Source organism: Bos indicus, chromosome 11 (genome assembly GCF_029378745.1).
Source record: "Bos indicus isolate NIAB-ARS_2022 breed Sahiwal x Tharparkar chromosome 11, NIAB-ARS_B.indTharparkar_mat_pri_1.0, whole genome shotgun sequence".
Lineage (NCBI taxonomy): Eukaryota > Metazoa > Chordata > Mammalia > Artiodactyla > Bovidae > Bos > Bos indicus.
The window spans coordinates 334,486-360,967 of NC_091770.1; the positions used below are offsets into that span (position 1 = coordinate 334,486).

Consider the following 26,482-nt stretch of genomic DNA (forward strand, 5'->3'; position numbering starts at 1 on the left):
GTGTTTTAGAATAGGGAACACACACTGGGGTCCACTTCTTGGTATTTTTTTTTTCTTTCAGACTAGTGCCAATCTTTGCATGAAAGTTCTCAAAAAAGTAATCAATACCAAGTACAGCCATGGAGAAGGATATGGCAACCCACTCTGGTATTCTTGCCTGAGGAATCCCACGGACAGAGGAACACGGTGAGCTACAGTCCATGGGGTCGCGAAAGAGTCAGACACGACTTAGTGACTAAACAACAAAAAACAAGTAGCTCATGGAGTTTTTGTTATACTGAGTCAAACTGAGGGGGAGGTGACCACAGTAGAATTCGAGAGCAAACTAGTTTCAGATGATGGTTAAATAATTAATCATATTAAGTCCCCTGCAACCAAATACTTAAAACTATTGGAAGAATTAATTCTGAGGGCCCATAGGTGAAATCCATGTCTCTAAATGTTAACAGTTATACAGAGGAAAAGCTCCACATCATTTGTCACAGATGCTACAATCAGAGTGTCTGAGATCAGGCTCGCAAAGCTCTTGCAGATGGTAGTCAACGACTAAGCACCACTGTCCTCAGACTCTGCTGAAGTCAATAGCTACAAATGAGCCACAGTAGTTTCTTTGACACAACACTGTCTCCAAACATTAGTTTTCCCATCTCTCTGGCAGTGTCCATCACAATAAACATTGAAAATTCCAAGAATATAGCATTTATCAAGTCAAAGGACAGCAAAAAAAGAAGTCAGCAGAACATTCAACTATTTTTAGGTTGCTCTCCCCTTTTGGAAGAGCATCACACACCAACCACTTGAGACCAGCTCTCCACTGAGTATTAGTAAATGGTGTCACAAAACCAAATTCTCACTGTTAAATCACTGACTCAAATCCCATGAAACTGCCAACATAGATCCTAAGAAATTAATACGTTAAAAAATTTTTAATATCTTTTCAAGTACTGATTTCTTAGGTTCTGCTATGCTTAGTTGCTCTGTCATATCTGACTCTTTGTGACCCCATGGACTGTAGCCAGCCAGGCTCCTCTGTCCATGGGATTCTCCGGGCTAGAATACTGGAGTGGGTTGCCATGCCCTCCTCCAGAGGATCTTCCCAACCCAGGATTGAATCCAGGTCTCTCTCACTGCAGGTGGGAATTCCTTGCTGTCTGAGCCACCAGGGAAGCCACATTTCTTGGGCTCTATATTGACAATTTCATGGGACTTGATTCAATTGATTTAAAAACGGTTTCTCAGGACTTTCCTGGTGATCCAGTGGTTAGTACTCCTAGCTTACACTGCAGGGAGCAGATTAAATCCCTGAGAGGAATTAAGACCCGTATGTCACTTGGTGGAGCCAAAAGAAGTTTTAAAAATTGTTTCTCAAAGATGATCTATGGAATTTGTCTAATTTTCAGCTTTGCCCTACTAGCCTTTGATTCACGTGCAACCTGAAATCAAGACAAATTATAGCATAACCAGCTTTCATGTCTTGTAAGTGGGGTGGTAGTGGTGGTTTAAGGGCTACATCATGTCTGACTCTTTTTCGACCTCATGGACTGTAGCCCGCCAGGCTCCTCTGTCCGTGGAATTCTTCAGGCAAGAATACTGGAGTGGGAGAATAGTGGAGGAGCCATTTCCTTCTCCAGGGGATCTTTGCCACCCAGGGAATGAACCCAGATCTCCTGAATTGCAGGCAGATTCTTTACCGACTGAGCCATCAGGGAAGCCCTGTAAGGGCGGGGGGTGGGGTTGGGGGTAAGTGAGGCTATTTTAATCCATAGCAACTTAGAATTCTGTGGACACTAAACACTCCTGAGTTCACTGGTATCCAGGAAATTTAGGCCTATTTTTACAACCAGCTTCAGAAAAATGCAACCATAAAAAGTCTTTTGGGAGAAAAACTCAACTCTTTTTTTTTTCTTTTGCAGGATGTTAGTTCCCCAACCAGGGATTGAACCCAGGCCTCCTGCAGAGGAAGGGCTGAGTCCTAACCACGTGACTGCCAGGGAATTCGCAAAGACCCAATGTTATGAAGTACTCTGGGATTATACAAGGCATAATGTTTATCTGCCCCAGAGATTTTTGCTTGGGCCCAGAGTGTATCAGCCGAGGCCCTCCGGTCACCCAATGCTGCATTTCCGTGAGTACCTAGGAGCCGAATGACGTTCGGATGGTTGAAGTCTTTCATGCATGCAGCCTCACTGAGAAATTCCTCAATCTCTCGCTGCGAAAAGTTGTCCACTAAAAGAAAAGATGGAAAAAGTTAGCCATGAGTTATTACTCAGAGAAGGGGAAAGAGGAATAGCAATTTTATTCTTGAAAAGTAGAATCAGGAAAAGGCAAAATGATAGAGACAGTAAGAGTGGTTGCCAGGGACTGGCTGGGGGGAGGGATGAATCGGTTGCCTATAGGGATTTTCAGGAGATGAAACTTCTGTGTGACCCTGGAATGGTGGACACAGGACATAATGCATTTGTCAAAACCTACAGAACATACAACACAAGTTGGACCCTAATGTAACCTGTTGTTGCCGTTTACTTGCTAAGTTGTGTCCAACTCTTCGTGACCCTGTTGGACTGTAGCCCACCAGGCTCCTCTGTCCTTGGGATTTCCCAGGCAATACTAGAGTGGGCTGCCATGCCCTTCTCCTGGGGATCTTCTTGACCCAGGGATCAAACCCATGTCTCCTGCATTGGCAGGTGGATTCTTTACTGCTGGAGCCACCAGGAAAGTCCCCTTCTATAAATCTAAAACCATTCTAAAAATTAAGAGATCAAACCAGTCAATCCTCAAGGAAATTAGTCCTGAATATTCATTGGAAGGACTGATGCTGAAGCTGAAACGCCAATACTTTGGCCATCTGATGTGAAGAACTGATTCATTGGACAAGACCCTGATGCTGGGAAAGATTGAAGGTAGGAGGAGAAGGGGACAACAGAGGATGAGATATTGGGGTGGCATCACCAACTCAATGAACATTGAGTACGAGCAAGCTCCGGGAGTTGGTGATGGACAGGGAAGCTTGGGGTGCTGCAGTCCATGGAGTCACAAAGAGTCGGACACGACTGAGCGACTGAACTGAACTGAACTGATTATTAATAGCAAAAAACAACAAAAAAAACCCAACACCTAAAATTGAATCCAACTGGTCTGTTGCAATGATTTTTGCCTCAAAAAAAGAACAAACTGCTTCTCTCTCTCAGCACATTTCTTGCAAGTCTGGTTGCACAATTCTGCCTTGTGAACTAGATGCACTTTCATACCAAGTTTCTGGAATCATGCCAACTCAAAAGAGACATTTAAAATTCTATAATTAGGCTGAGTGAAATAAGCCAGTCACACGAGGACAAATACTGTATGATTCCACTTTTGTGAGGTATTTCAGTTCAGTTCAGTTAAGTCGCTCAGTCGTGTCCGACTCTTTGTGACCCCATGAATCGCAGCACGCCAGGCCTTCCTGTCCATCACCAACTCCTGGAGTTCACTCAGACTCAAGTCCATCGAGTCAGTGATGCCATCCAGCCATCTCATCCTCTGTTGTCTGCTTCTCCTCCTGCCCCCAATCCCTCCCAGCATCAGAGTCTTTTCCAATGAGGTATTTAGAGAAGTCCAATTCGCAGAAAGTTGAATGGTGAGTGCCAGGTGCAAGACGGGGTGGGGAGAATGGGGGTTGTTCTTTAATGGGTATGGAGTTCAGTTTTGTGAGGTGAAAAAGTTATGGAGGTGGATGGTGGTGATGGTTGCACAAGAATATGAATGTACTCAATGTCTCTGAACTGTAAATTTAAAAGATTCTTCAGTTCAGTTCAGTCGCTCAGTTGTGTCTAACTCTTTGCAACCCCATGAACCACAGCACATCAGGCCTCCCTGTCCATCACCAACTCCCGGAGTCCACCCAAACCCATGTCCATTGAGTCGGTGATGCCATCCAACCATTTCATCCTCTGTCATCCCCTTCTCCTCCTGCCCTCAATCTTTCCCAGCATTAGGGTCTTTTCAAATGAGTCAGCTCTTTGCACCAGGTGGCCAAAGTATTGGAGTTTCAGTTTCAACATCAGTCCTTCCAATGAACACCCAGGACTGATCTCCTTTAGGATGGACTGGTTGGATCTCCTTGCAGTCCAAGGGACTCTCAAGAGTCTTCTTCAACACCACAATTCAAAAGCATCAATTCTTCGGGGCTCAGCCTTCTTTATAGTCCAACTCTCACATGCATACATGACCACTGGGAAAAACCATAGCCTTGACTAGATGGACCTTTACTGACAAAGTAATGTCTCTGCTTTTGAATATGCTGTCTAGGTTGGTCATAACTTTCCTTCCAAGGAGTAAGCGTCTTTTAATTTCATGGCTGCAGTCACCATTTGCAGTGATTTTGGAGCCCCCAAAAATAAAGTCTGACACTGTTTCCACTGTTTCCCCATCTATTTGACATGAAGTGATGGGACCAGATGCCATGATCTTCGTTTTCTGAATGTTAAGCTTTAAGCCAACTTTTCCACTCTCCTCTTTCACTTTCATCAAGAGGCTCCTTAGTTCTTCTTCACTTTCTGCCATAAGGGTGGTGTCATCGGCATATCTGAGGTTATTGATATTTCTCCTGGCTATCTTGATTCCAGCTTGTGCTTCATCCAGCCCAGTGTGTCTCATGATGTACTCTGCATGTAAGTTAAATAAGCAGGGTGACAATATACAGCCTTGACGTACTCCTTTTCCTATTTGCAATCAGCCTTAAGATGATGTATTTTGTGTTATTTTTAGTCGCTTCGTTGTGTCCGACTCTTTGCAACCCCATGGACTGTAGCCCGCCAAGCTCCGCTGTCCATGGGGTTTCCCAGGCAAGAGTACTGGAGCAGTTTGTCATTCCCTTCTCCGGGATCTTCCTGACCCGGGGGTTGAACCCATGTCTCCTGCATTGGCAGGAGGATTCTTTACCACTGAGCTGCTACAATTAAAATCAACTATAGGGAATTCCCAGGTGGTCCAGTGGTTAGGATTCTGCACTTACACTGCTATGGGCCCTGGTTCAATCTCTGGTTGCGGAACTAAGATTCTGCAAATCTTGCAGGGTGCACCCCCACCAAAAAAATAGGAAAAAAATCAAACATAAAGCCGGCACACTTTAGGGAATGCACATTAACATTAACAGGAGTGGAGTGTTGGCTGGAGTCACATATAAGAGCATGTAGTACAAGGTCTGTGCCTCCTATGGGCTTAATATATATTAATCCTTCTATCAAAGCAAACTCAGGAAACGTCTGCCCACTTTGCCCCAAACAACCAAGTGTGATGGCGGGCAAAACCCTCCCCTGTGGTGCAACCCCTCCAGGCCAGTGTAGAAGAGTGTGTGACTTGGAGTCCGGAGACTGACTGGGCTTTCAATCTTTGATCATTAGCATGGATGCGATTCCTATACAAATTACCCTAATTTTCTATTTTCTTCCATTCTTTTCTTAAAATGTACTTTTATTTATTTATTTATTTTGTGGCCGCGCTGCATGGCATGTGGGACCTTAGTCCCCTGACCAGAGATCCCTCTGGGATTCAGTCTGTGCCCCCTGCCGTGGAAGCGCAGAGTCTTAATCACTGGATCACCAGGGAAGTCCTGTGCATGTTCAGTCGCTCAGTCGTGTCTGACTCTTGGCAACCCCGTGGACTGTAGCCTGCCAGGCTCCTCTGTCCATGGAAATTTCCAGGCAAGAATACTGGAGTGGTTGCCATTTCCTTCTCCAGGGGATCTTCCCAACTCAGGAATCAAGCCTGTGTCTCTCTGGACACCAGCACAGATTCTGGAGTGTTCTAATTGGCATCTATCACTATTTTTGTCAACACTGTATTAATAGTTCCTCCTCCTCCACACTGGAACCAAAGTGAACATTCCAGAATGTCGTCTGGTCTTGTTCCTCATTGCTGAAGACTCTTAACAGTCAGTGCTTTACCACTCATGGGTTGGAAACAGACTCTGTGATGACTTTTCAGGCCCTTCCTGACCCAGATGCAGACACTCTCCTCAGCTCACTTGGAGACTGTAGTCCGTGATCACGGCTCTCCTTCCTATGCCTTTGACCAAAGAACACTTCTCCTCTCTCTGAGAATCCTGCCTTCCAGGCAGCCCACAGCTTCCTGCAGACCCACACAAACACCCTCATGTGAGGAAGTGAATCCACCAAGCTAAGCCAGAATGACCCCTGGGGTCAGATGCTGCTACCAGATCCAGCCTGCCTTGGAAATTCATGCCTTACTTTGGAATCATTATCTCTACTAGGTGACAGAGGCAGGGAGGTAGAGAGTAAACAACAAACGCTATTGCCTCGTGCGTTGGGGCTCAGGGTGGGTCATCCCAAAATACGCCACAGTGGCATACTGATTATTCTGAATCACAGTTACTTAGGAAACGGCTAATGCAAGAGGGACGCACTGACCCTCCTTTTTGTCTTCCTGAAAGCAGGAAATAAATCTCTCAGTGAAAGATGAAGGACATCCTTATCACCAGAGATAGGGAATTCAGGCTGAAGAAGCCTGTATAAACAAACCTTGAGAGGTCTTTAAATTGACTACTCCAAGCCCAGACTCTGGATTCTTCACTTAATTGGACATCTCACTCAAGTTTCTTTGTCCTGTCATTCTCTCACAATTGTGTTGTTTCTCTAAAACATTTACACAGTGCCTCCTTTGGCCACTTTGTAAGTCCCGTTTCTATGAGATCTTCCTGGGCATTAATTAAAATTTATGTTTTTTCTCCTTTTAATCTGTCCTGTGTCAAGTTTATTATTAGGCCAGCCATGAGAACTTAAGATGGGTGGAGAGGCAAATTTCCCCCTCCCTGGCAAGTGTAAAGAATATGCAAAAATCTATCTGTATAACTGAATCATTTTGCTGTAGCCCTGAAACTGTGTAAGCCAACTGTGTGCATGCCTGCTCAGTGACTCAGTCGTGTCCGACTCTTTGTGGCCACATGGACTGTAGCCCACCAGGCTTCTCTGTCCATGGGGATCCTCCAGGCAAGAGTACTGGAGTGGGTTGCCATTCCCTTCCCCAGGGGATCTTCCCATCCCAGGGATCAAACTCTTTGTCTCCTGCATTTCTGGCAGTTTCTTAACCACTAGCACCACCTGGGAAGCCCATAAATCATCAAGACTTCAATAATAAATACATAAATAAACAAAACACTAAACAAGAAAAGAATATACGATGCAGGTATGAACAGTTCATCATAGTAGCTCTCCCTCTGTGACTTGATAGGGATCATGACACATGAACTCCATCATCCATCACTGGCCTGATGAAGCACCAGATGCTGAAATAGCTGCCCGCCCCTAGAACAATCGGGGTTAACTCACACTTCATGGTTTTCACAGCCACCTTCTGAGAGGTCCCATCTTCCTGATTAAGATTTCCTTCCATGACAGACCCAAACTCTCCTGTGAAATAAAACAACATCTATATTGACCTTGTGCAAAATCTTTCCTGCCCACAACAGTGGGACAGCACCAGAGCTGTTATTTTCATGTGACCCCAGAGTGACCTCCACACAGCAGCGGGTCAGAGCCAGCCCAGGCCCCCTACACTGGTCAACTCCGGGCACAGGCCGTGCACTAGCCTCCTGCTTCTCACAGGCTTGTTTGGCTCAGACTTAGCTCAGTTCATCACTTTATTAAGCATCAAAACTGATCCAGGAAACTTATAAGACAACCTGGAAATTGTTACTGACATGCATCAAGTACAAACTCTTTAATACGTCTACCATTCATCCTAAGATGATTTTGACACGAAATGTGTATCTTCACTTTTGTTCATATGTAACTTGGCAGGTGCAAAGAATAGTAAGCTTAAGAACTAGAGGAAAACATTGAAGGTGTATGGTAAGCCGACCAATGAACTGCTGCTTTTTAATGAAGGAGGGAATTGATATGTTTAAGAGGCTCTTTTCTTTTTTAAATTTTGTTATTTATTTATTTACTTTTGGCTGTGTCGGGCCTTGGGGATTTCTCCAGTTGTGGTGCGTGGCTTTCTCATTGTGGTGCTTTTCTTGTTGCAGAGCTTGGGCCTCAGTAGTAGTGGGACACAGGACTAGCTGCCCGCGGCACGTGCGGTCTTCCCTGACCAGGGACTGAACCCATGGCCCTGCACTGGTAGGCAGATTCTTTAACACTAGGCAACCGGGGAAGTCTGAGGCTCTTTTCATAGGTCACATCTGAGTTTCAGAAATCACTGTTGACTTTTTCATTTTAAAAGTTATAAAACAGAACTATGGATATTTGTATTAAAAGTTAAAGTCACAAGAATGGTATTCTATTTAATATATATATTTTAAAAAATGACTGTGAGCTGCTTACCTTTTTACTCATATTTTGGAAGAAAAAAACTGCTTACCTTCCCCCAGAATTTTTCCAAGAATAAGAAGGCTCCTGTCAATCATGACATCCTCTAGTTTATTCTGCAGCTCCTCACTGACTCCCAAGCTCTGTACTATAAAAGGAGTGACAGAATATATATGACCTGTCAGGATGCTTCCTTTCGTGTGAACATAATTAAAATCATAAAGTTCCATAAAAAAGTTTAACATTTTTCTCATTTTATATGCATAGCTCTTCCTGCCAAATGTCAATAATGAAATATCGTACTTAATCCTGCTGTGATTAAAGTGAGTAAAATCAATCCATCAGGGCAAAATTAATCCTGAACGATTATAAAAATCAGAACCATTCCCATTGGGCAGCTGGCAATCATATTCATGCAGGGGAGCTTTGCCCTTCACTTAAAGGAGTGAAGAAGACAAGTCAATATTCTTTCTAGTATTTACTATTATACCCCTAACTATGGGATACGAAACCATCATCAGGACATCTCCTCTGCCCTCCCCGCTGGGGAAGCTGGCACAGAATCCACGGGAGACACGTCGAGAACAAGGCACAGTCTGTTTTGCGTATGGTGCGTAGAACCTCGCTCTAATGACATAAGAGGCGCAAAATGGAATACTTGGTGGGGAGACTGAAGACTAAGATTTCCTGTAAGGTGTAGATATGCTGCACAATCAATGTTATCAACAAGAAGTATTAACCAGGAAAGGGAGACCAATTTGGTAACTACTGGCAAATGATTCAGTTTGTGCCATACTTCGGGAATGAGCAAGACTTTGAAAGAAAAAGAAACAATGTGGATCATTAGAAATAACACATTAGCTCTCAGCGGAAAAATTTTACCCAAATCGTCCCCCCATCAGAGAAAGAAATTGGTCCAAACAGAGGATTTTTTTTTTTTTTAATGCAAGAATAGACACCTAAATCTCAAAACTTCTGGATAAGAGAAGGAATTAATAACATTCTACATCAAATGAGTTTTTGTTTCATCACAATCTGCATTCCATCATCCTTATATTTATTTATTGTTTTGTTTTTCAGCAAACATCCAGACACTTGAATTTGATAATATTCGAACACTTTCTACCCTGTTTCTGAAATTATTCAAGAACAGAGCTGTTTATTCCCATTCTTTGAGACTAAGAGTTGCTGCTCTGATTCAGCAAAGTTCAAACCATAATTGTCGCAAAGTATGTTAGGAAGTTGTTCTCTGACTTGGTTGCCAGGAAAAAACAGGAAATGAGCTCTGAGGTTATGACAGTTGCTTTGCTGTTTAAGTCCCTCTGCCCGCATCTTCTCCTCTCACCCTGAGAGTTCCTTCTTCCTCCCATGTTTCAAACACCAGGAGTCCTTAACTCCAGGGCCTTCACCTCAAGTACAGCTCCAGGTTTCCAGGGAATTGCCCGGCAGGGAAGCCCAGGGCCATGTTGGATTCCCTGCTTGTTGCTTTCCAAAGACATTTTGCACATTAAAGATAGACATTCTTCAACTCCTTTGGCTTTTGTTAGAAATCCATCAATTAATTTGTGGTTTTTTGCTTGTTCTTAATCATTTCTTTTTGGTCACACAGCATGTGAGAAATTAGTCCCCTGACCAGGGATTGAACCCGCATCCTCTGCATTGGAAGCATGGAGTCTAAATCACTGGATACCAGGGAAGCCCCTCAATAGTCTTGGCCTTTGCCAAAAGAGAGAAATGAAGGTCAACTTACGGGTGAGCTCGATGGCTTGCCGGCAGAAGGACTGCTTTGCCATGTAGCTGATGACCAATTCTGAATCCTCCTCTGTGAAGGCGCTCCTGGGTGAATGATAACGGACATCTTGAGAGAGTCATTTCCTAGGCAGGTTGATAGGAAATCTAGGGGTCCCCAAGGAGAGAGGGGTCTGGAATTCTCAAGGAGGAAGAAAGGACAAACTTTTTTTCTTTCTCCACATTCCTTAGGATTATATAACAATAATGTATCCTGCCTAAGGACAGTCTTTGGATTCAACCTTCTGTTATCTTAAAATGTTAATTATGGGAGTAGACCTGGTCTTTACAAGGATGTATCTTGCCTGAGGACAGTGTTATCTTAAAATGTAAATTATGGGAGTAGGTCTGATGAGGTCTTTACAACCTCCAGACAGTCTTTGGATTATATAACCTCATTGTTAACACTAGCAAGGGGGTACTCTTTCTGCCCCCTTCTGATGCCTATGTCAGAAGCTTTCTCTAGCTCCTTTATACTTTAATAAAACTTTATTACACAAAAGCTCTGAGCGATCAAGCCTCGTCTCTGGCCCCGGATTGAATTCTTCTCCTCCGGGGGCCAAGAATCCCGGTGTATTCACATGATTCAACAACAACCTTTCAATCTCAGACTAGAAACAGAGAGCTCCCCAGGCTGGGGCTGAGTCCACGAGATGCTACTAGGCTGCTGCCTGTTAAGAGAGCTCTTCTAGGCCAGAAACATTTCCCACCAGGAGAAATAAGCTTCTTCCTTAGATCCATTTTAGGACTCTGTCTAGGAACCATGGAGAGTTTAGAACAACTGATAAGCTCCCAACCGCCAAAGCTGTAACAATTTGAGCAACACAATGAAGTTGTGTTGGATTATAACCCAAAGTATAAAAGGAATATTCATGAGTCCAAATTGATACATATATACATGTTTATGTATATACATGCATGTGTGTGTATAAATAAATAAAGAGGGGAAGAGAAACAAGTCTCCTGTGCAGAAGAATTCCAAATATTTCATATACATACTCTGTATTTTAGGGCTTCCCTGGTGGTTCAGACGGTAAAGGATCCGCCTGAAATATAGGAGATCCAGGTTCCATACCTGGGTTGGGAAGATCCCTTGGAGAAGGAAATGGCAACTGACTCCAGTATTCTTGTCTGGGAAATCCCTTGGACAAAGGAGCCTGGTGGGCTACAGTCCATGGGGTTGCAAAGAGTCAGACATGACTGAGAACGACTAACACTTTCTGTATTTAAGAGATGGGGGGAGTGTTAACTCCTCACCCTGTAAATGTGAGCTGCAAACACTGACTTGCTTCCAAAGAGCCCAGTATAAAAAGGGAGAAAAAAATAACTATGGTAAAGAAACTAGGCAGATACCGCCTCAGCTAGGTGATCGGGATCAACATCAACAGTGAAATCACACTGACAGTCTGTATCCGGATGTAACAGGATGAAGATGGTACTCTGCCTCTGTGGGCTTCCTTTCAATAGTCCACCACCCCCGTCTAATCATGACCAGAACACCACACAAATTCTAATAGAGGGTATCCTACAAAATACCTGGCCAGTACTCCTGAAAACTATCAAGGTCATCAAAAACAAGGAAAGTCTGGGAAACTCATGGAGCCTAAGGAGACATGGAGCCTAAGGAGACAATGTAGTGTGGTGTCCCGGACAGAACCCCAGAATAGAGGAGGGATAGTAGGTAAAAACAAAGGAAATTTGAATAAAGTATGGACTTTAGTTAATGATAATGTATTGATACTGTCTGACTGATTGTAGCAAATATAACTAACATAAAATGCACTAACATAAAATGTTAATAACAGGGGATCCTGGATGTGATATATATGAAAAGTTTCTATACTGCCTTCTCAATGTTTTTGTAAATACAAAATTTCCCTAAAAAATAAAGCCTATTTTAAAAAATCCATTTAGTCACTGCTTTAGCCTGATTGGTATGAAAGTATTATGAATTAGTGAGTCTAAATTATAGACTTAACCTCACTTTTTCTTATGCATATAGATTATTTTAAAATAGAAAACATGTTAAAAATAATATATTTATATGCAAGGCAACCAATTTGGAAGGATTTATGCCAAAATAGCAACTGAGACCATGGAGTATCAACCATGGAGTTACAGACAAGTTTCACTTTCTACTTTCAACTGTTCTATATAATCTGATTTTTTAACAACAAAAAAACTATAAGAATATTAATTTTATAAGTAGAAAATAAATGTATTTTCATTAAAAATGAACACATGAAAGGTGCTTGTACAAATGAATGAACAAATAAATCTAGGGTTTTGCAGTGAAAACCATGGAAACTGACTTCAGTATAAAAATAATTTGTGACAACCTGTCACTTGTTTACAGCTTCTGCTCAGCGGTTCCTGGTAATGGTTCCTGATAACTTTATTCTGAAATATTTGAAGCAGTCCTGTAATTTTGTTAGTATATTTGCTGTACTTCATAACTCCACTCTGGGAAGTTCTAGAACATTCAACTTCAAACAGTACCAAGTTATTCAAGCTAGGGTTGAAGCAGATAAAACCTAATATCTGTTTTGGTGGTAAACTTTTAGGTTCTGTGGACCCATGAGTTAGTGGAGGCCTAGCTGATAGAAATATTTTCACTTGGAGTATTTTATTCTGCATTTCTTAACTGCCAGACTATAAGGTACATGTAGGCAGCCCCATGTCTGTCCTCCTCATCTCTCTCCATTCAATGCACAGAACAGGCTGTCTGTATTTTTTTTTTTTTAATATTCTTTCCTTCCTGCAAAGCTTTGAAATGGAATCTTCATGTTTATTCTACTCCCACCTGATATGGGCACCCTGTGATGTCCACAGACTGAGTTTTCTCTATATGTAACAATACCTCGCTGTCCTAATCACCAAACATGTTTTTATACTTAGTAGGACTAGCCTTCTTCGCCCAAATTTTTGTGTATTTCAAAACTGCCATGATTCTCTCTGCTCATTTAGTTCTCAAGATACATTTTCAAATCAGCTTTTATTGACAACCCTGCAGCAATTTAGATGGTGATTGAATTAGATTTATGGTCAGCTTGGGGGGGAAATGATCTCTTGACAAAGCTGAGCCTTCCCATCCATGAACATGGTACACATCTTTCCATTTATTTGAGTTTTCTTCTGTAATGTCAATAAAGTTTAATAAATTTTTCCACAAAGCTTTTGTACATATATTGGGTTTCTTCTTAGGAACATTATTGTTCTCATGCTATTATGGATGGGATGTCATTCTAGCACTTTGACTTTAATGTGTCTTGAAATGAGTATCAAAATACTTTACAATATTTAATGCCCTAAAAAATGTTAAGTTTCTTCCTGAAGAAAAACAAGAAAGGAGAGTACCAGGAAGAGACTTTGAAAGAAGTAAAAAACTTTCACTATTGGCTGCCTTTGTGACACTGGCCTAATTAAGGAAGCAGCCTGCCTCCAAGAGATGCATAAGACAGGGACCAGGCTGCATACAGGAGCAAGAACAGCAGAAGAGGCAATATCACTTCACATAGCAACTTCATCAGTACCACTGAGCAAAACATTTTAAACTGAGAAACTCACCCAAACTTTGTCTCCTGGATTCTTTTCCTGATGGCCAGAGAAATGTATAAAACCAACCCAATCAAAATAAATCCACAAAAGCAGCCCAGGATTATGAGCACAGGATCTGTGTTGCCAGGTGCTGGGGTAGATGAGGGAGCAAAATCTATCGAACCTGGTAAAATACAAATAGAATCAATTCAAAACATTTCCTTGGGATTCAGGATAGTCGATTTACAATATCGGGGAAACTATTCAAGTCAGTTATAAATGTATAAGAAATTGAAAAAATAGTAAACATGTTCAGGTGCTCAGCCGTGTCCAACTCTTTGTGACCCCATGGACTAGCCCGCCATGCTCCTCTGTCCACGGGATTCTCCAGGCAAGAGTACTGGAGTGGGTTGCCATTTCCTTCTCCAGGGATCCTCTTGACCCAGCGATTGGACTGATACCTCCTGCATCTTTTGCACTGGCAGGCAGGTTCTTTACCACTGGGCCACCTGAAAAATAGTAAAACTATTTAACTGGTATACTCTAATAAAACCCTAGAAATATTGAGAATCAAAATGCTTTTTGTTGTTGTTTAAAGAAAAAAAGGAATCAAGAGTAGTTTGCACAGTGCTTGCCAGTTTCCAGTTACACAGCTTGGGATATAGAGAGAATGTATTAATATTTTCCATGCTCTGGTGAATGTTGACCTCCTTTCCAAGTTTGGATCAGCTTCCAGTGTTTTATCCTCTGCACTTTCAACGCTGTAAAATACCTCCGTGAGTTCCTTTAATGTTGTGATGAGAAAACAGCTATTTTGAGTTACTCCTGGGGCGTTTTACAGTATGACAATCCCACTTACAGCAGAGCCTAGACATTTTGATAAGGATCTGAACTTAGAAGTCTTGCTGCAAGTTCCCACCCTGCTTTTCCTGGGCCACCTTTTAAAATAACCACTTAGAGTTGAGCCTTTGAAAAGTTAAGTATAGGCATTTGCTGCTGCTGCTGCTGCTAAGTCGCCTCAGTCGTGTCCGACTCTGTGCAACCCAAGACGGCAGCCCATTAGGGATCCCTCTGTCCTTGGGATTCTCCAGGCAGGAACACTGGAGTGGGTTGCCATTTCCTTCTCCAATGCATGAAGGTGAAAAGTGCTGCCCACCCTCTACCACCTGCTGCGACCTGGGACAGAGGACTGCCCTTCCTCTGGCTCTCTCACCCCCTCACCCACCCCCACATCTGGGATTTGTAATAAATCTTGTGACTCTACTTCCTTTGTGTGGGGGTATTGAAACTGCCCATCAAAATGACCTCAGAGTTTTCACTTCCCCAAAGTCGGGGCTCAGATGCAGAGGGAATGAACTGCCTGCCCCCAGTTAATACCAGACACACCCCATGTGTCTGTTACGTGCTCCTCATTCAGAAGGTCATGATCTGCATTTTCTCAGTTCAGTGCACCAGTACGGGGGTGGCGGCGGCAGCACACTTGTGAAGACTGCGGCCAGCATATCTTCCTCTGGGACATCCTCCTCCTTTTGAGCACAGCCATTTCATTCATGTGGCTAAGACCACCCTACGCAATGGCTGCTCATCTCATGGACCAAATGGTGGCAGAATCAACATGCCCTGGTTGGAAATTTCTTCCACAACTCCACACATGTTCAATTCAAATTCTACTTCCAACATCGTCTCCTTTCCTTTCGTCTCTGCACTTTCACCGTTGTTCACCAACTCCGTCTTTCAAATATCCACTTTTGTGAAATGTCATGTGAGTTTTGCCCCTGGGAGAAAGGAAGTAGGTCAGCTCTGTGCCTCTTAGATGTGTGTGAACAGACTAAGGAAAGCATGGTGACCAACCACAGACAGACTTGGAAAGAAGTGACCCGACTGGTCACAACCAAGATACACCTGTTGCTTGTGGAGCGATTTTCGTACTGCAGAGCTGGTAGAGACGAATATATCATCAGAGTTGATACGTGCTGGTGACTCAACTGTGAACTGTATTGTTGGGAATGGCTGTGATTTACCTAAACTGTAGTAACTGAAATATATGCAGATTAGAACTTTGCAAAGGCAGGGCTGCCAGGACAGCCAAGGCTTTTGTAATTATTATGTATGACAAGGAAAAGTCTGTCATCTTAAACTCTGATTTTTTCCTTAAACTGAAGTATAACTGATTTCTAATACTGTGTTAGTTTCTGATGTACAGAAAAGTGATTCAGTTACACGTATGTGTGTGTCCTAGCGACTCTTTGTGACCCCCTGCTCTGTAGCACACCAGGCTCCTCTGTCCAAGGGATTTCCCAGGCAAAATACTGGAGAGGGTTGTCATTTCCTACTCCAGGGGATCTTCCCGACCCCAGGATCAAACCCATGTCTCCTTGGCAAGTGGATTCTTTACACTGAGCCACCTGGGAAGCCCTGTATACACACACATACACACACACAGGTATATATATATATATATTCTTTTACACATTGTTTTCCATTATGGTTTATTACAAGATTTGAATATAGTTCCCTGTGCTATTCTCTCTTTTATTTGCTAATCCTAAACTCCTAATTTGTCCCTCCCCCACCCCCTTTCCCCTTTGGTAACCCTATGTTTTCTACGTCTATGTTTAGCTCTGATTTTTAACCTGTGCCTTTAGAATCAGAATCATCCCTGAATTTCTTCCAGGCAGACATACCCTGAGTCCCCATCATAAGTGAGTCATGTTCCCTAGGGACAGAGCCAATGGTCTGTAGGAGCTGAAATGAGGGTTCAGTTTAGCACTACAAGGGAAAGCACGTTTGAGGGCCAATGGGACAGAGAGATGGGAACTCAGTGGTCTGCTCCCAAGTCTTGCCTGCTACAGATACAAAGGCCATATTTGGCAAGAGCTTTGTAAATGTACGAATCATATCCATGTAGATGTCCGTGGGGAGTCTATGAGAGCGGTTCACTACCAAGCAACTCAGGGCAGGTCAGAGTCAGAAGAAGGTGGCTTCCCTGCTCTATGTGAGCAGACACAGTATTTGGGCCGCTTGGGGCACCATAGATCCACTCCAGTGTTCTTGCCTGGAGAATCCCAGGGACGGGCGAGCCTGGTGGGCTGCCGTCTATGGGGTCGCACAGAGTCGGGCACAACTGAAGCGACTTAGCAGCAGCAGCAGCAGCAGCAGGGGCACCATAGTGGTAGTGTCGCCTTGCCAAAGGCCACTCCAACAATACGCAGAGGCCAACACGCAGGCCTGAGCATTTAGCTGGGTGAGCCAGCAGCATCTAAAGATGCTTCTATAGGAAATGCTTCACGTTCTGTCATGAATGCATCATGTTCTTCACCCAGTTAGGAATCACGTTACCCAAGGCTTGAGTGACTCATCACAGGGCAAGCTGGACTGCTTAAAACAAACACCAGCAAGTAAACAGTGCTAATTATAAAGAGCTGAGGATTAGCCACCCTGATTAATCCAAAACTCAGCCTTGTATACATCATTTTAACTAAATTCAGCAGTCAGAAAGAGAAAAACAAATATGGTATATTAACTCATAAAAATGGCATGTAGAAAAACGGTACAGATGAGCCTGTTTGCAGGGCAGGAATAGGAGCGGAAGGTGTAGAGAAGGAACATGTGGACACAGAGAGGCCGGGCCGAACGGGGAGAGCAGCACTACACGCGTGCACTGCCATGTGTAAAACAGCGAGAAGCTGCTGCACAGCCCACCGAGCTCAGGTCAGCGCTCCGTGGTGACCTAGAGCAGGGGGATAGAGCGGTGGGAGGGCGGCTCAGGAGGGAGGGGTGTATGTGTATATATGGCTGATTCACTTTGCTGTACAGAGAAGCTAACACAGCATTGTGAAGCAATTATTCTCCATAATAAAATAAAAAATAAACTAAATTCAGTACTATATATAAAATAGATAACTAATAAGAACCTACACAGAGCACAGGGAACTCTCCTCAATACTCTGCAATAATCCATATGGGACAAGAATCTGAAAAGGAGTGAACAGAATCTAAAAAGACTTCCCAGGTGGCTCAGTGGTAAAGAGTCTGCCTGCCAATGCAGGAGACACAGGTTTGACCCCTGAGTCAGAAAGATTCCCTGGAGAAGGGAATGGCAACCCACTGCAGTATTCTTGCCTGGAGAAGTCTATGGACGGAGGAGACTGGCGGGCTATAGTCCATGGGGTCGCAAAGGGTCGGACACGACTGAATAACTAAGCATATACAGGCACATATACGTATATACATGTACACCTGATTCACTTTCTGTGCAGCAGAAACACAACACTGCAAATCAACTATACCACAGTAAAAACCACAACAGCTAAGTTTGGTAAGTCCAGCTGAACTCTGGGTTCTGAAAGGCTGAAACTTCCTAGGAAGTTATTACCCTGGAGAGTAACAGTGGGTGGACTCATGGGAACCAGCAGCTCTGTGAAGCGTATTATCCTGTCAACTATCTTCATCACTGTAGAATTTCCTTTTGGTCTTTTTCATTCTGTTTTTTTTTTTTTTTTTGAGGAGCCACTCAGCCCGTGGGACCTTAGTTTCCCAACCAGGGATGGAACCCTGTGCCCTGCAGTGAAGCTCGGGGTCTTAACCACTGGACACCAGGGAAGCCCCATTTTTCATTCTTAAACAAGCTGCCCATCCCACCAGCTGCTCTCTGGCAACCCACGTGTCGCCTGGACTGATACTCCATCGGCCGATCTGGCACCAGCCCTCACCGCGTGCAGGGATGAAGATCTTCACCGGGTCACTGAAGGGCCCCACGCCCCCTTTGGTGACGGCAGCAATCCTCACAGTGCACGTGGCATTGTGCACTTGAACAGAAAGCTGAGCAAGGCTGCTGTTCTGGCCAACTTCTTCCGAGAGCTCTTTCTGGGGGGCAGACAGGAAAGGAAAGGAAGTGAAATAGTGAGGCGCCAGGGGCCTTGTCCTCCCGAGAGAAGTTCTTCTAAGGAAAGCGGTCCCACCCACATCCCAGGGGCAGCGGCTGGGTTTCCACCACGTCCCTTCCTCACTCAGGTCATGCTAAGGGAGGCAAAAGGTAGGCAGGGCTGCAGGATGGGCTGGCAGCATCCTCAGGCCTTGGGAATCTTGGCTTACTAGAGCCGTGCAGGAATGGTACTTGGAGGGCTCAGGGAAACCTCTGGAAGAATAGGAGCACGTGGCAGATGCACTTGAAGGCAAGAGCAAGACTGTCTTCTGGGTGGTCCAGTGGCTACAATTCCACATTGTAGGGTGCTCTGGTTCTATCCCATTCGGGGATTCTATCCCCGAATGGGTTAGAACTAGATTCCACATATTGCAACTAAGACCTGGCACAGTCAAATTAAAAAAAAAAGAAGGAGGAGCTCTGTGACAACCTACAGGGTTGGGATGGGGTGGGAGGTGGGAGGGAGGCTCAGAAGGGAGGGGACATATGTATACCTATGGCTGATTCATGTTGATGTATGGCAGAAATCAACACAACATTGTAAACCAATTATCCTCCAGTTAAAAATAAATTTTTAAAAATGCAATGAAAAGTTACATTGAGTTAGGACATTACGCCATTGCATCATTGTATGACTTCATTACTGTATGTGATGAAAAATTAATGCTCCATTATCCCAATGGCTGCTTTGCTCTCTTTTCTGAAATTGTGGGAATACAATAGATAAAGGTTTAACTTTTTTGAGAAAATTATAAAGCACGTGAAGAAAAAAAAAAACAATCTACTCGAGACCCCCAACCTCAACCCCCACAAAGCACTGCCCAGGAGCTGCACTGAACCTTGATATCGACCACCCGCCATTTTCCTTGAACCTGCATGGGAGGGCTCCTGTTCCTTCCGATTCTAAGAGGTGTGACTGAAACCGACATTTAGGAGGGCACTGACACTTTCTCTTCCAGAGAAAATGTGCTCCATTAAAAAAAATTTGGCCTTACTTATTTATCTTGTTTTAAAGCCACTGGTGTGCTACTTGAGCCATTAAAACACAGGGGAGGGAATGGGGAGAAGACGTTTCAAAAAAAAAAAAAAAAAAAAAACAGAATTAAGTGCTTATAGAGTGCTTTCTCGGAGAAGGCAATGGCACCCCACTCCACTACTCTTGCCTGGCAAATCCCATGGACTGAGGAGCCTGGTAGGCTGCAGTCCACGGGGTCACTAAGAGTCAGACACGACTGAGCAACTTCACTTTCACTTTTCACTTTCATGCATTGGAGAAGGAAATGGCAACCCACTCCAGTGTTCTTATCTGGAGAATCCCAGGGACAGGGGAGCCTGGTGGGCTGCCGTCTATGGGGTCGCACAGAGTCGGACACGACTGAAGTCACTTAGCAGCAGCAGCAGCAGCAGAGTGCTTTCTCCTTTGCTTCCAAACCTCAACTATCATGATGTTCTCTGGCACAGGAAATAAATTTTGTGTGAGTCTCTGTCTATGGTTCGAGCAATTCTGAGTCAAAGGTTGTTGTTCAGTCACTAAGTCGTGTCTGACTCTTTGTGTCCAAGTCAAAGGTAAACAGATTTATATCCTGTAGAACACTGGAGAGCTTGCCAGTGTATACTGTGGGTCTTGAAGAAGGACTTATAATATGCAATATTTTTATAAACTTGTCCTCTCACTGAATTCTCACAGGTCTAACAGACACTTCATGGGAATGGGAATGGGACAAGAAATACTAGTCCACATTCATCAAAAGACAGCCAAGTGTGTGTATATATATATATATAAAAGATATAGAAAATGTCCATATAATAAATATCAGGAGTTTCTTAGTGTGAAAGTGATACAACAGTGATAAGATAATGAAGGTACAAACTTCAAAAACTTTGGTGGGTTATTACAGTTTTCAGCAAACTGTAAACCCACCCAAAGACTACTTCAAGATAGTTCTGAAATTCTATACCGAAAAAAGAAAAAAATCTTCATTAGAGTAGTAAGTTGGAATATCTTCCGAAATAGGCAATTTCATCACCTTGCATAAAGAAAATGCAGCTTTAGTAACAGTTTTTTTTTCTCTTTTTAAAACTTTTTACTTTATATTGGAGTATAGATGATCAACAATGTTGTGACCTCTGCAGGTGGACAGCAAAGGGGCTCAGCCATACATATACATGCGTCAGTTCTCCCCCAAACTCCCCTCCCATCTAGGCTGCCACGTAACACTGAGCAGAGTTCCCTGTACTGCACAGTCAGACCTTGCGGGTTATCCATTTTAAATACAGCAGAGTGTACATGTCCACCCCCTTTTTCTTGTTTTTATTTTTTGGTGGTGCCCTGCGATATGTTGGATCTTAGATCCTCAAACAGGGATCAACCCAGTGCCCCCTGCAGGGAAAGGGCAGAGTCTTAACCACTGGACCACCAGGGAAGTCCCAATAACAATTTTCTTAAAATGAAAACGAAAGGACAATTTTCAGGGGAAGCTGTGTTGAACTCTTGCTCTTTGGAAATGAAGGCAGATTAGGGAACCTAGGTGATGGACACAGAGTTCATTTCAAGCTTCAGTTCAGACGGAGGTTCTAGGCTCCTCTGAGGGAGAGCTTCCCTTCAGTGTTCTTCTTTGTCTCCAGAAGCTGGTGGCTCAGACGGTAAAGAATCCCTTCTCCAATGCAGGAGACCCAGGTTCCATCCCTGGGTCAGGAAGACCCCCTGGAGGAGGACACGGCAACCCACTCCAGTATTCTTCCTTGGGAAATCCCAAGCATAGAGGAGCCTGGTGGGAGTCCATGGGGTCACAAAGAGTCGGACATGACTGAGCAAAGCACGCACGTTCTCGTCCAGAGAGCTGGGAGCTTAGCTGCCTCAGAGAATGTTACCCGAAGTAAAGTGAGCCAGTAAGTCTTGTTGTCTCGAGACTGTCGTCATGCACAGAGTACAGAATGAGTACATTGCAAATGACCCTCCCGCTCGGAAAATCCAGCATCTCCCAGGAGGCAATGCAGAAAGGTCACAGTCCTAACTGTGCCGTATTGTTCTCTTGCAGAGGGGACCATTCTGAACGGCACTGTGCCACTGTATTAGGATCTCTGGTGGCATCATTCAGAAGGCTTTCATCACTCTCGCCCTTTAGCACCCATCAGTGCCAGGGTCCCCTCTAAAGAAGTGTCTTTGACTCACACCAGGGGAGAAAAACACAGGGTGACCTACAGCTCTTTTTTTTTTTTTTTTTTTAATTTGCTTTCTCTTCCTCTTTGGGCTCTTCTGGCGGCTTAGAAGGTAAAGAATCTGCCTGAAATGTAGGAGCCACAGGAGATTCGAGTTTGATCCCTGGGTTGGGAAGATCTCCTGGAGACGGAAATGGCAACCGACTCTAGTTTTCTTGCCTGGAGAATTCCATGGACAGAGGGGCCTGGTGGGCTACAGTCCATGGGACTGAAAAGAGTTGGACACAACTGAGTGACTAACACTTGTCCTCTGTATTTATTTGGAATTTTAACTCCCATCACTAGGCCTTTAACTAGGACTTGCAGTACTTTTTCTCTCTGTAGTTTATCTATGTATTTACTTTTGGCTGCCCTGGGTCTTTGCTGCTGTGCAGGCTTCTCTCTAGTTGTGGAGAGCAGGGGCTACTCTCTAGTTGTGATGCACAGATATGCCATTTCGGTGGCATCTCTCGTGGCTGAACAGGCTCTAGGGCTCGAGGGCTTCTGTAGTTGCGACACACGAGCTCAGTAATTGCAGTTCCCAGGCCCCAGAGCACAGGCTGCATAGTTGTGGCGCACTTACTTAGTTGCTCCAAGGAATGTGGCATCTTCTCAGACCAGGAACCACATCTCCTGAATTGGCAGGTGAATTCTCTACCACTGAGCTGCCAGGGAAACCCAGCCTGCAGCCCTTGAAAGAAACGGGTTTGTTTCTTCATCACTCAAGTGTCTGCTGAGAATCACTATCGTTGGTCAATCAGAGAAAGTTCCTACTGAATCAGAACTCAATCATCGGCCCTTCATGTGTCTCTATTAAGAATGTAGCATCATAAAAAAGAGTTTTCCTCTAAGAGAGGTACCTGACTCCCCTGACTCAGTCAGTGAGGAACTGTGATCGATAGGCACCTTGCACCAATGCTTTGAAACAAAAAACCAGGAAACAAGGACTGCTTCTCTCATAGCTGCAACTCTTAAGCAGGGTTTTGACTGGTACAAATAGCATCATGTTATCATTTACTACCAGGCAGAAGAAGCCATGGATTTCTAAGCCTTCTTCCTTTTCTATCACTGACTGCTTCCAACAGCGTGCTTTCCTGAGAGGTAAACTGAGTCAGGGAAAAATAAAGAATAAATCCCAATTGTTCTTCTGAAAGACAGCAGTTTGGGTTAAAGCTGGATGACCTGAGGTTGAAAATGACTGACACAAAGCTTGGACATCATTGGTTGGTGCACCTGTTCATTCCACCCCTCTCTCATGCCAAGACGTTGTATTAACTTTCATGTGATGCTCTGTACAAACGCCATGGGGGTGCTGAAGTCTGACCTATCACCAGGGTTATTAGACGGATCAGGAATGTGACAGTACAAAAGAACCATGCTCTCCATGGCGGTGGTAAAGACAAGACGGTCTTTAGGATGAAGCCAGCACCTCTGCTCTTCTACAGTAGTCTGTTTCATGACAAGTCAGTGACACTTCAACCCTCTTCCTGTCCCAACAGGGAGGGGGTCCCATCTGGGAGCTGACCACCCAACTACTGTTGGCTGCCCCTCCCCCATTTCTGTCTTGGATCAGATGGTCCCACCATAGCTGTTCCCCCGCACCTTTAGGCCTCACAGCCATCAAAACCAGATGTACCCCGGGCTTGACTGGAGCCACGTCTAACACAGCTGTGCTATACAGTATGGTCTACAGGGCTGCGCCATGCAACCTGCTTGCTTGTACAACCTTCCCCTTTGGAGCCCAGTTACTCTCTGCCATCCACCATGAGGCTGGGATTCTTCCCTGACAATAGTTTTCAGAAAAGCATCATCTGGAATTTTCAAGAGGCTATAAATTGTAGCCTTTCCGTCTCCAGGGGATCTTCCCAAGCCAAGGATCAAACCCAGGTCTCCCACATGTCAGGCAGATTCTTTACCAGCTGAGCCTCCGGGGAAGCTGAAGAATCCTGGAGTGGGCATTGCAGGCAGATTCTTCACCAGCTGAGCTACCAGGGAAGCCCAATATAAATTGTAGGACTGCTAAGCCCTGCAACTCCTCTGAGTAATTCACTATTTTCCTCAGAGAGCCTAAATTTTGTGAAGGCAACAATTAGATGATAACAGAGGATGAGTCCTATTTGCATTGACTGAGGAAATAAATGAATGGATGAAGAGTCAGAGAGGAAAGCTCCAAACAGAATTTAACTTTTTAGGCACTTCTAATTTTTCCCCAATGGCTCAGTGAGTAAAGAATCTGCCTGCAACGCAGGAGACGTAGGAGACTTGGGTTCGATCTCTATGGGTTGGGAAGATCCCCTGGAGGAGGAAATGGCAACCCACTTCAGTATTCTTGCCAGGAAAATCCCATAAACAGAGGGGCCTGGTGGGCTATGGTCCATAGTGTCACAAAGAGTCGGACACGACTGAGTAACTAAGCAAGCCAGCAATTTTTAACATTGTTTATCTCCCACTGGAAGGTGCCTTGCCTAACCCAGGAATATCAGGTCTTTTCACTACAAAAAAAAGTTCCTAAAGCAGTATACATCAACAAAAGCACGGAGACAAGAGCACCCTGTTACAGTTCAGACTTACGGATGTCTCTGCGTTCTGCCACACGTGAGAGATGTGATAGCCCACCAGATCCCCGTCCTGCCGCTTAATGGGAGGCTTGATCCACCGAACGGCCACCTTGTTGCTGGACTTATTCAGAAACATGGTGACGTTCAGAGGTGCTACTGATGGGGCTACAAAAGGAAAAGGGGAGAAGGTTGAGGAGCTACGAAGGAATGCACGTAGAACAAAAAACATTCAACGAATCCAAAAGAAGAAAGTGGACCAAGTTACAGACAGAACCAATAGAAAATGTGATAGATGTAAATCTATCCATGGGCTTCTTTGGTGGCTCAGTGATTTAAAAACACACACACACACACACAAAACCCTACCTGCCAACGCAGGAGATGGAAAAGGCAATGGTAACCCCTTCTAGTATTCTTGCCTGGGAAATCCCATGGAAAGAGAAGCTGGGCAGGCTACAGTCCATGGGGTCACAAAAGAGTCAGACACGACTTAGTGACTAAGCAACACATCTATCCATATGAATGATACCATTGCATTTCACTGGGCTAACTATCCCAATTCAAAGGCAAAAATTGTGAAGTACAGTACTCCTGATATGAAACACACATCAAATATAAAGATACAAATTAGTTAAAATAAGTGTGAATAAATGATATACCATGTAATCAAAAGAGAGCTAAAATGGCTATATTAACATCAGATAAAATAGATTTCACAGGTAATACTATTAATACCAAAAATAAAGAAAATAATTTCATAATGATAAAGTGGCCAATTTATTCAGAAAGCACGGTAATATTGAATATTTATGCCAAAAATAACAGAACTTCAGGGACTTCTCTGTTGGTCCAGTGGCTAAGACTCCATACTCTCAACGCTGGGGGCCTAGATTCAACCCCTGGTCAGGGAACTGGATCCCACATGCCACAACCAAAGATCCCACCTGCTGCAATGGAGACCCAGCACAGTCAAATAAATAAATAAGTAAATAGGTGGCTTCCAAATTAAAAAACAACAACAGCACTTTAAAATATCTGGACTGTTAGACCTGCAAATAGAAATAGATAAATTCACAATTATAACTGCAGGCTTTAATGCACTTGTTTACATAATTGATAGAAAAAGGAAGCAGAAAGTCATTAAGAATACAGTTTGAAAACCACTATCAACAAACCTGACCAAGTTGACATTTATAGAACACTCCATCTATGACAAACCTAGACAGCATATTAAAAAGCAAAGATATCATTTTGCTGACAAAGGTCCATATGGTCAAAGCTATGCTTTTTCCAGTATTCATGTTCAGATGTGAGAGTTGGACCATAAGGAAGCCTGAGTACTGAAGAATTGATATTTTCAAACTGTGGTGCTGGAGAAGACTCTTGAGCGTCCCTTGGACTGCAAGGAGATCAAACCAGTCAACCCTAAAGGAAATCAACCCTGAAAATTCACTCGGAATGACTGATGCTGAAGCTGAAGCTCCAATATTTTGGCCACCTAATGCAAAGAACTGACTTATTGGAAAAGACCCTGAAGCTGGGAGGGATTGGGGGCAGGAGGAGAAGGGGACGACAGAGGATGAGATGGCTGGATGGCATCACTGATTCACTGGACATGAGTTTGAGGAAACTCCGGGAGATGGTGATGGACAGGGAGGCCTGGAGTGCTGCAGTCCATGGGGTCACAAAGAGCTGGATATGACTGAGCAGCCGAACAACAACAGCAAAAACCATCGATTCAGAGCAGGATGCACATTCTCTTGAGGTGCACACTGAACATGTATCAGGGCACATACACCATGTTCTGGACCATGAGTCTTGATAAAGACTCAAGGATTCAAGCAACACAAATTATGTTCTTTGACCTCAGTAGAATGAAATTAGAAGTCATTCATACCAAGATCTCTGGAAAACCCCTTAAATATTTTGGAAGTTACATTAGACACCTAAATAACTACCGGCTCAAAGAAGAAATCAAAACAGAAACCAGAAAGTGTTAATATTTTGAGCTGAGTAAAAATGAAACAGCAGATAAAAATCATTCTCAAAGGTTTTTCTTCCTCATTTAAGATATTTTACAACCTCGGCACTAGTTTCATTTGTGCAAGGATTAAGCCCTAACAATTTGTGATCTAGACCTTTCCCACAGTCTGTATTAAAATTAGAGCACT

The 26,482-nt window shown here is 43.9% G+C and overlaps 1 protein-coding gene across 1 annotated transcript in view; it reads right to left on the reverse strand.

Annotated features, from left to right (window-relative positions):
• Positions 1 to 26,482, reverse strand: part of MERTK (MER proto-oncogene, tyrosine kinase) — a 137,517-nt gene that overhangs the window by 18,312 nt on the left and 92,723 nt on the right. Inside the window, exons 8-14 of the mRNA XM_019969605.2 lie at positions 24,325 to 24,476; positions 18,344 to 18,497; positions 13,662 to 13,815; positions 10,057 to 10,142; positions 8,359 to 8,454; positions 7,326 to 7,406; positions 2,134 to 2,226 (exon numbers count right to left, since the gene is read on the reverse strand). Of these exons, the coding sequence (XP_019825164.2) occupies positions 2,134 to 2,226; positions 7,326 to 7,406; positions 8,359 to 8,454; positions 10,057 to 10,142; positions 13,662 to 13,815; positions 18,344 to 18,497; positions 24,325 to 24,476 (816 nt within the window). The remainder of the gene's footprint in view (positions 1 to 2,133; positions 2,227 to 7,325; positions 7,407 to 8,358; positions 8,455 to 10,056; positions 10,143 to 13,661; positions 13,816 to 18,343; positions 18,498 to 24,324; positions 24,477 to 26,482) is intronic.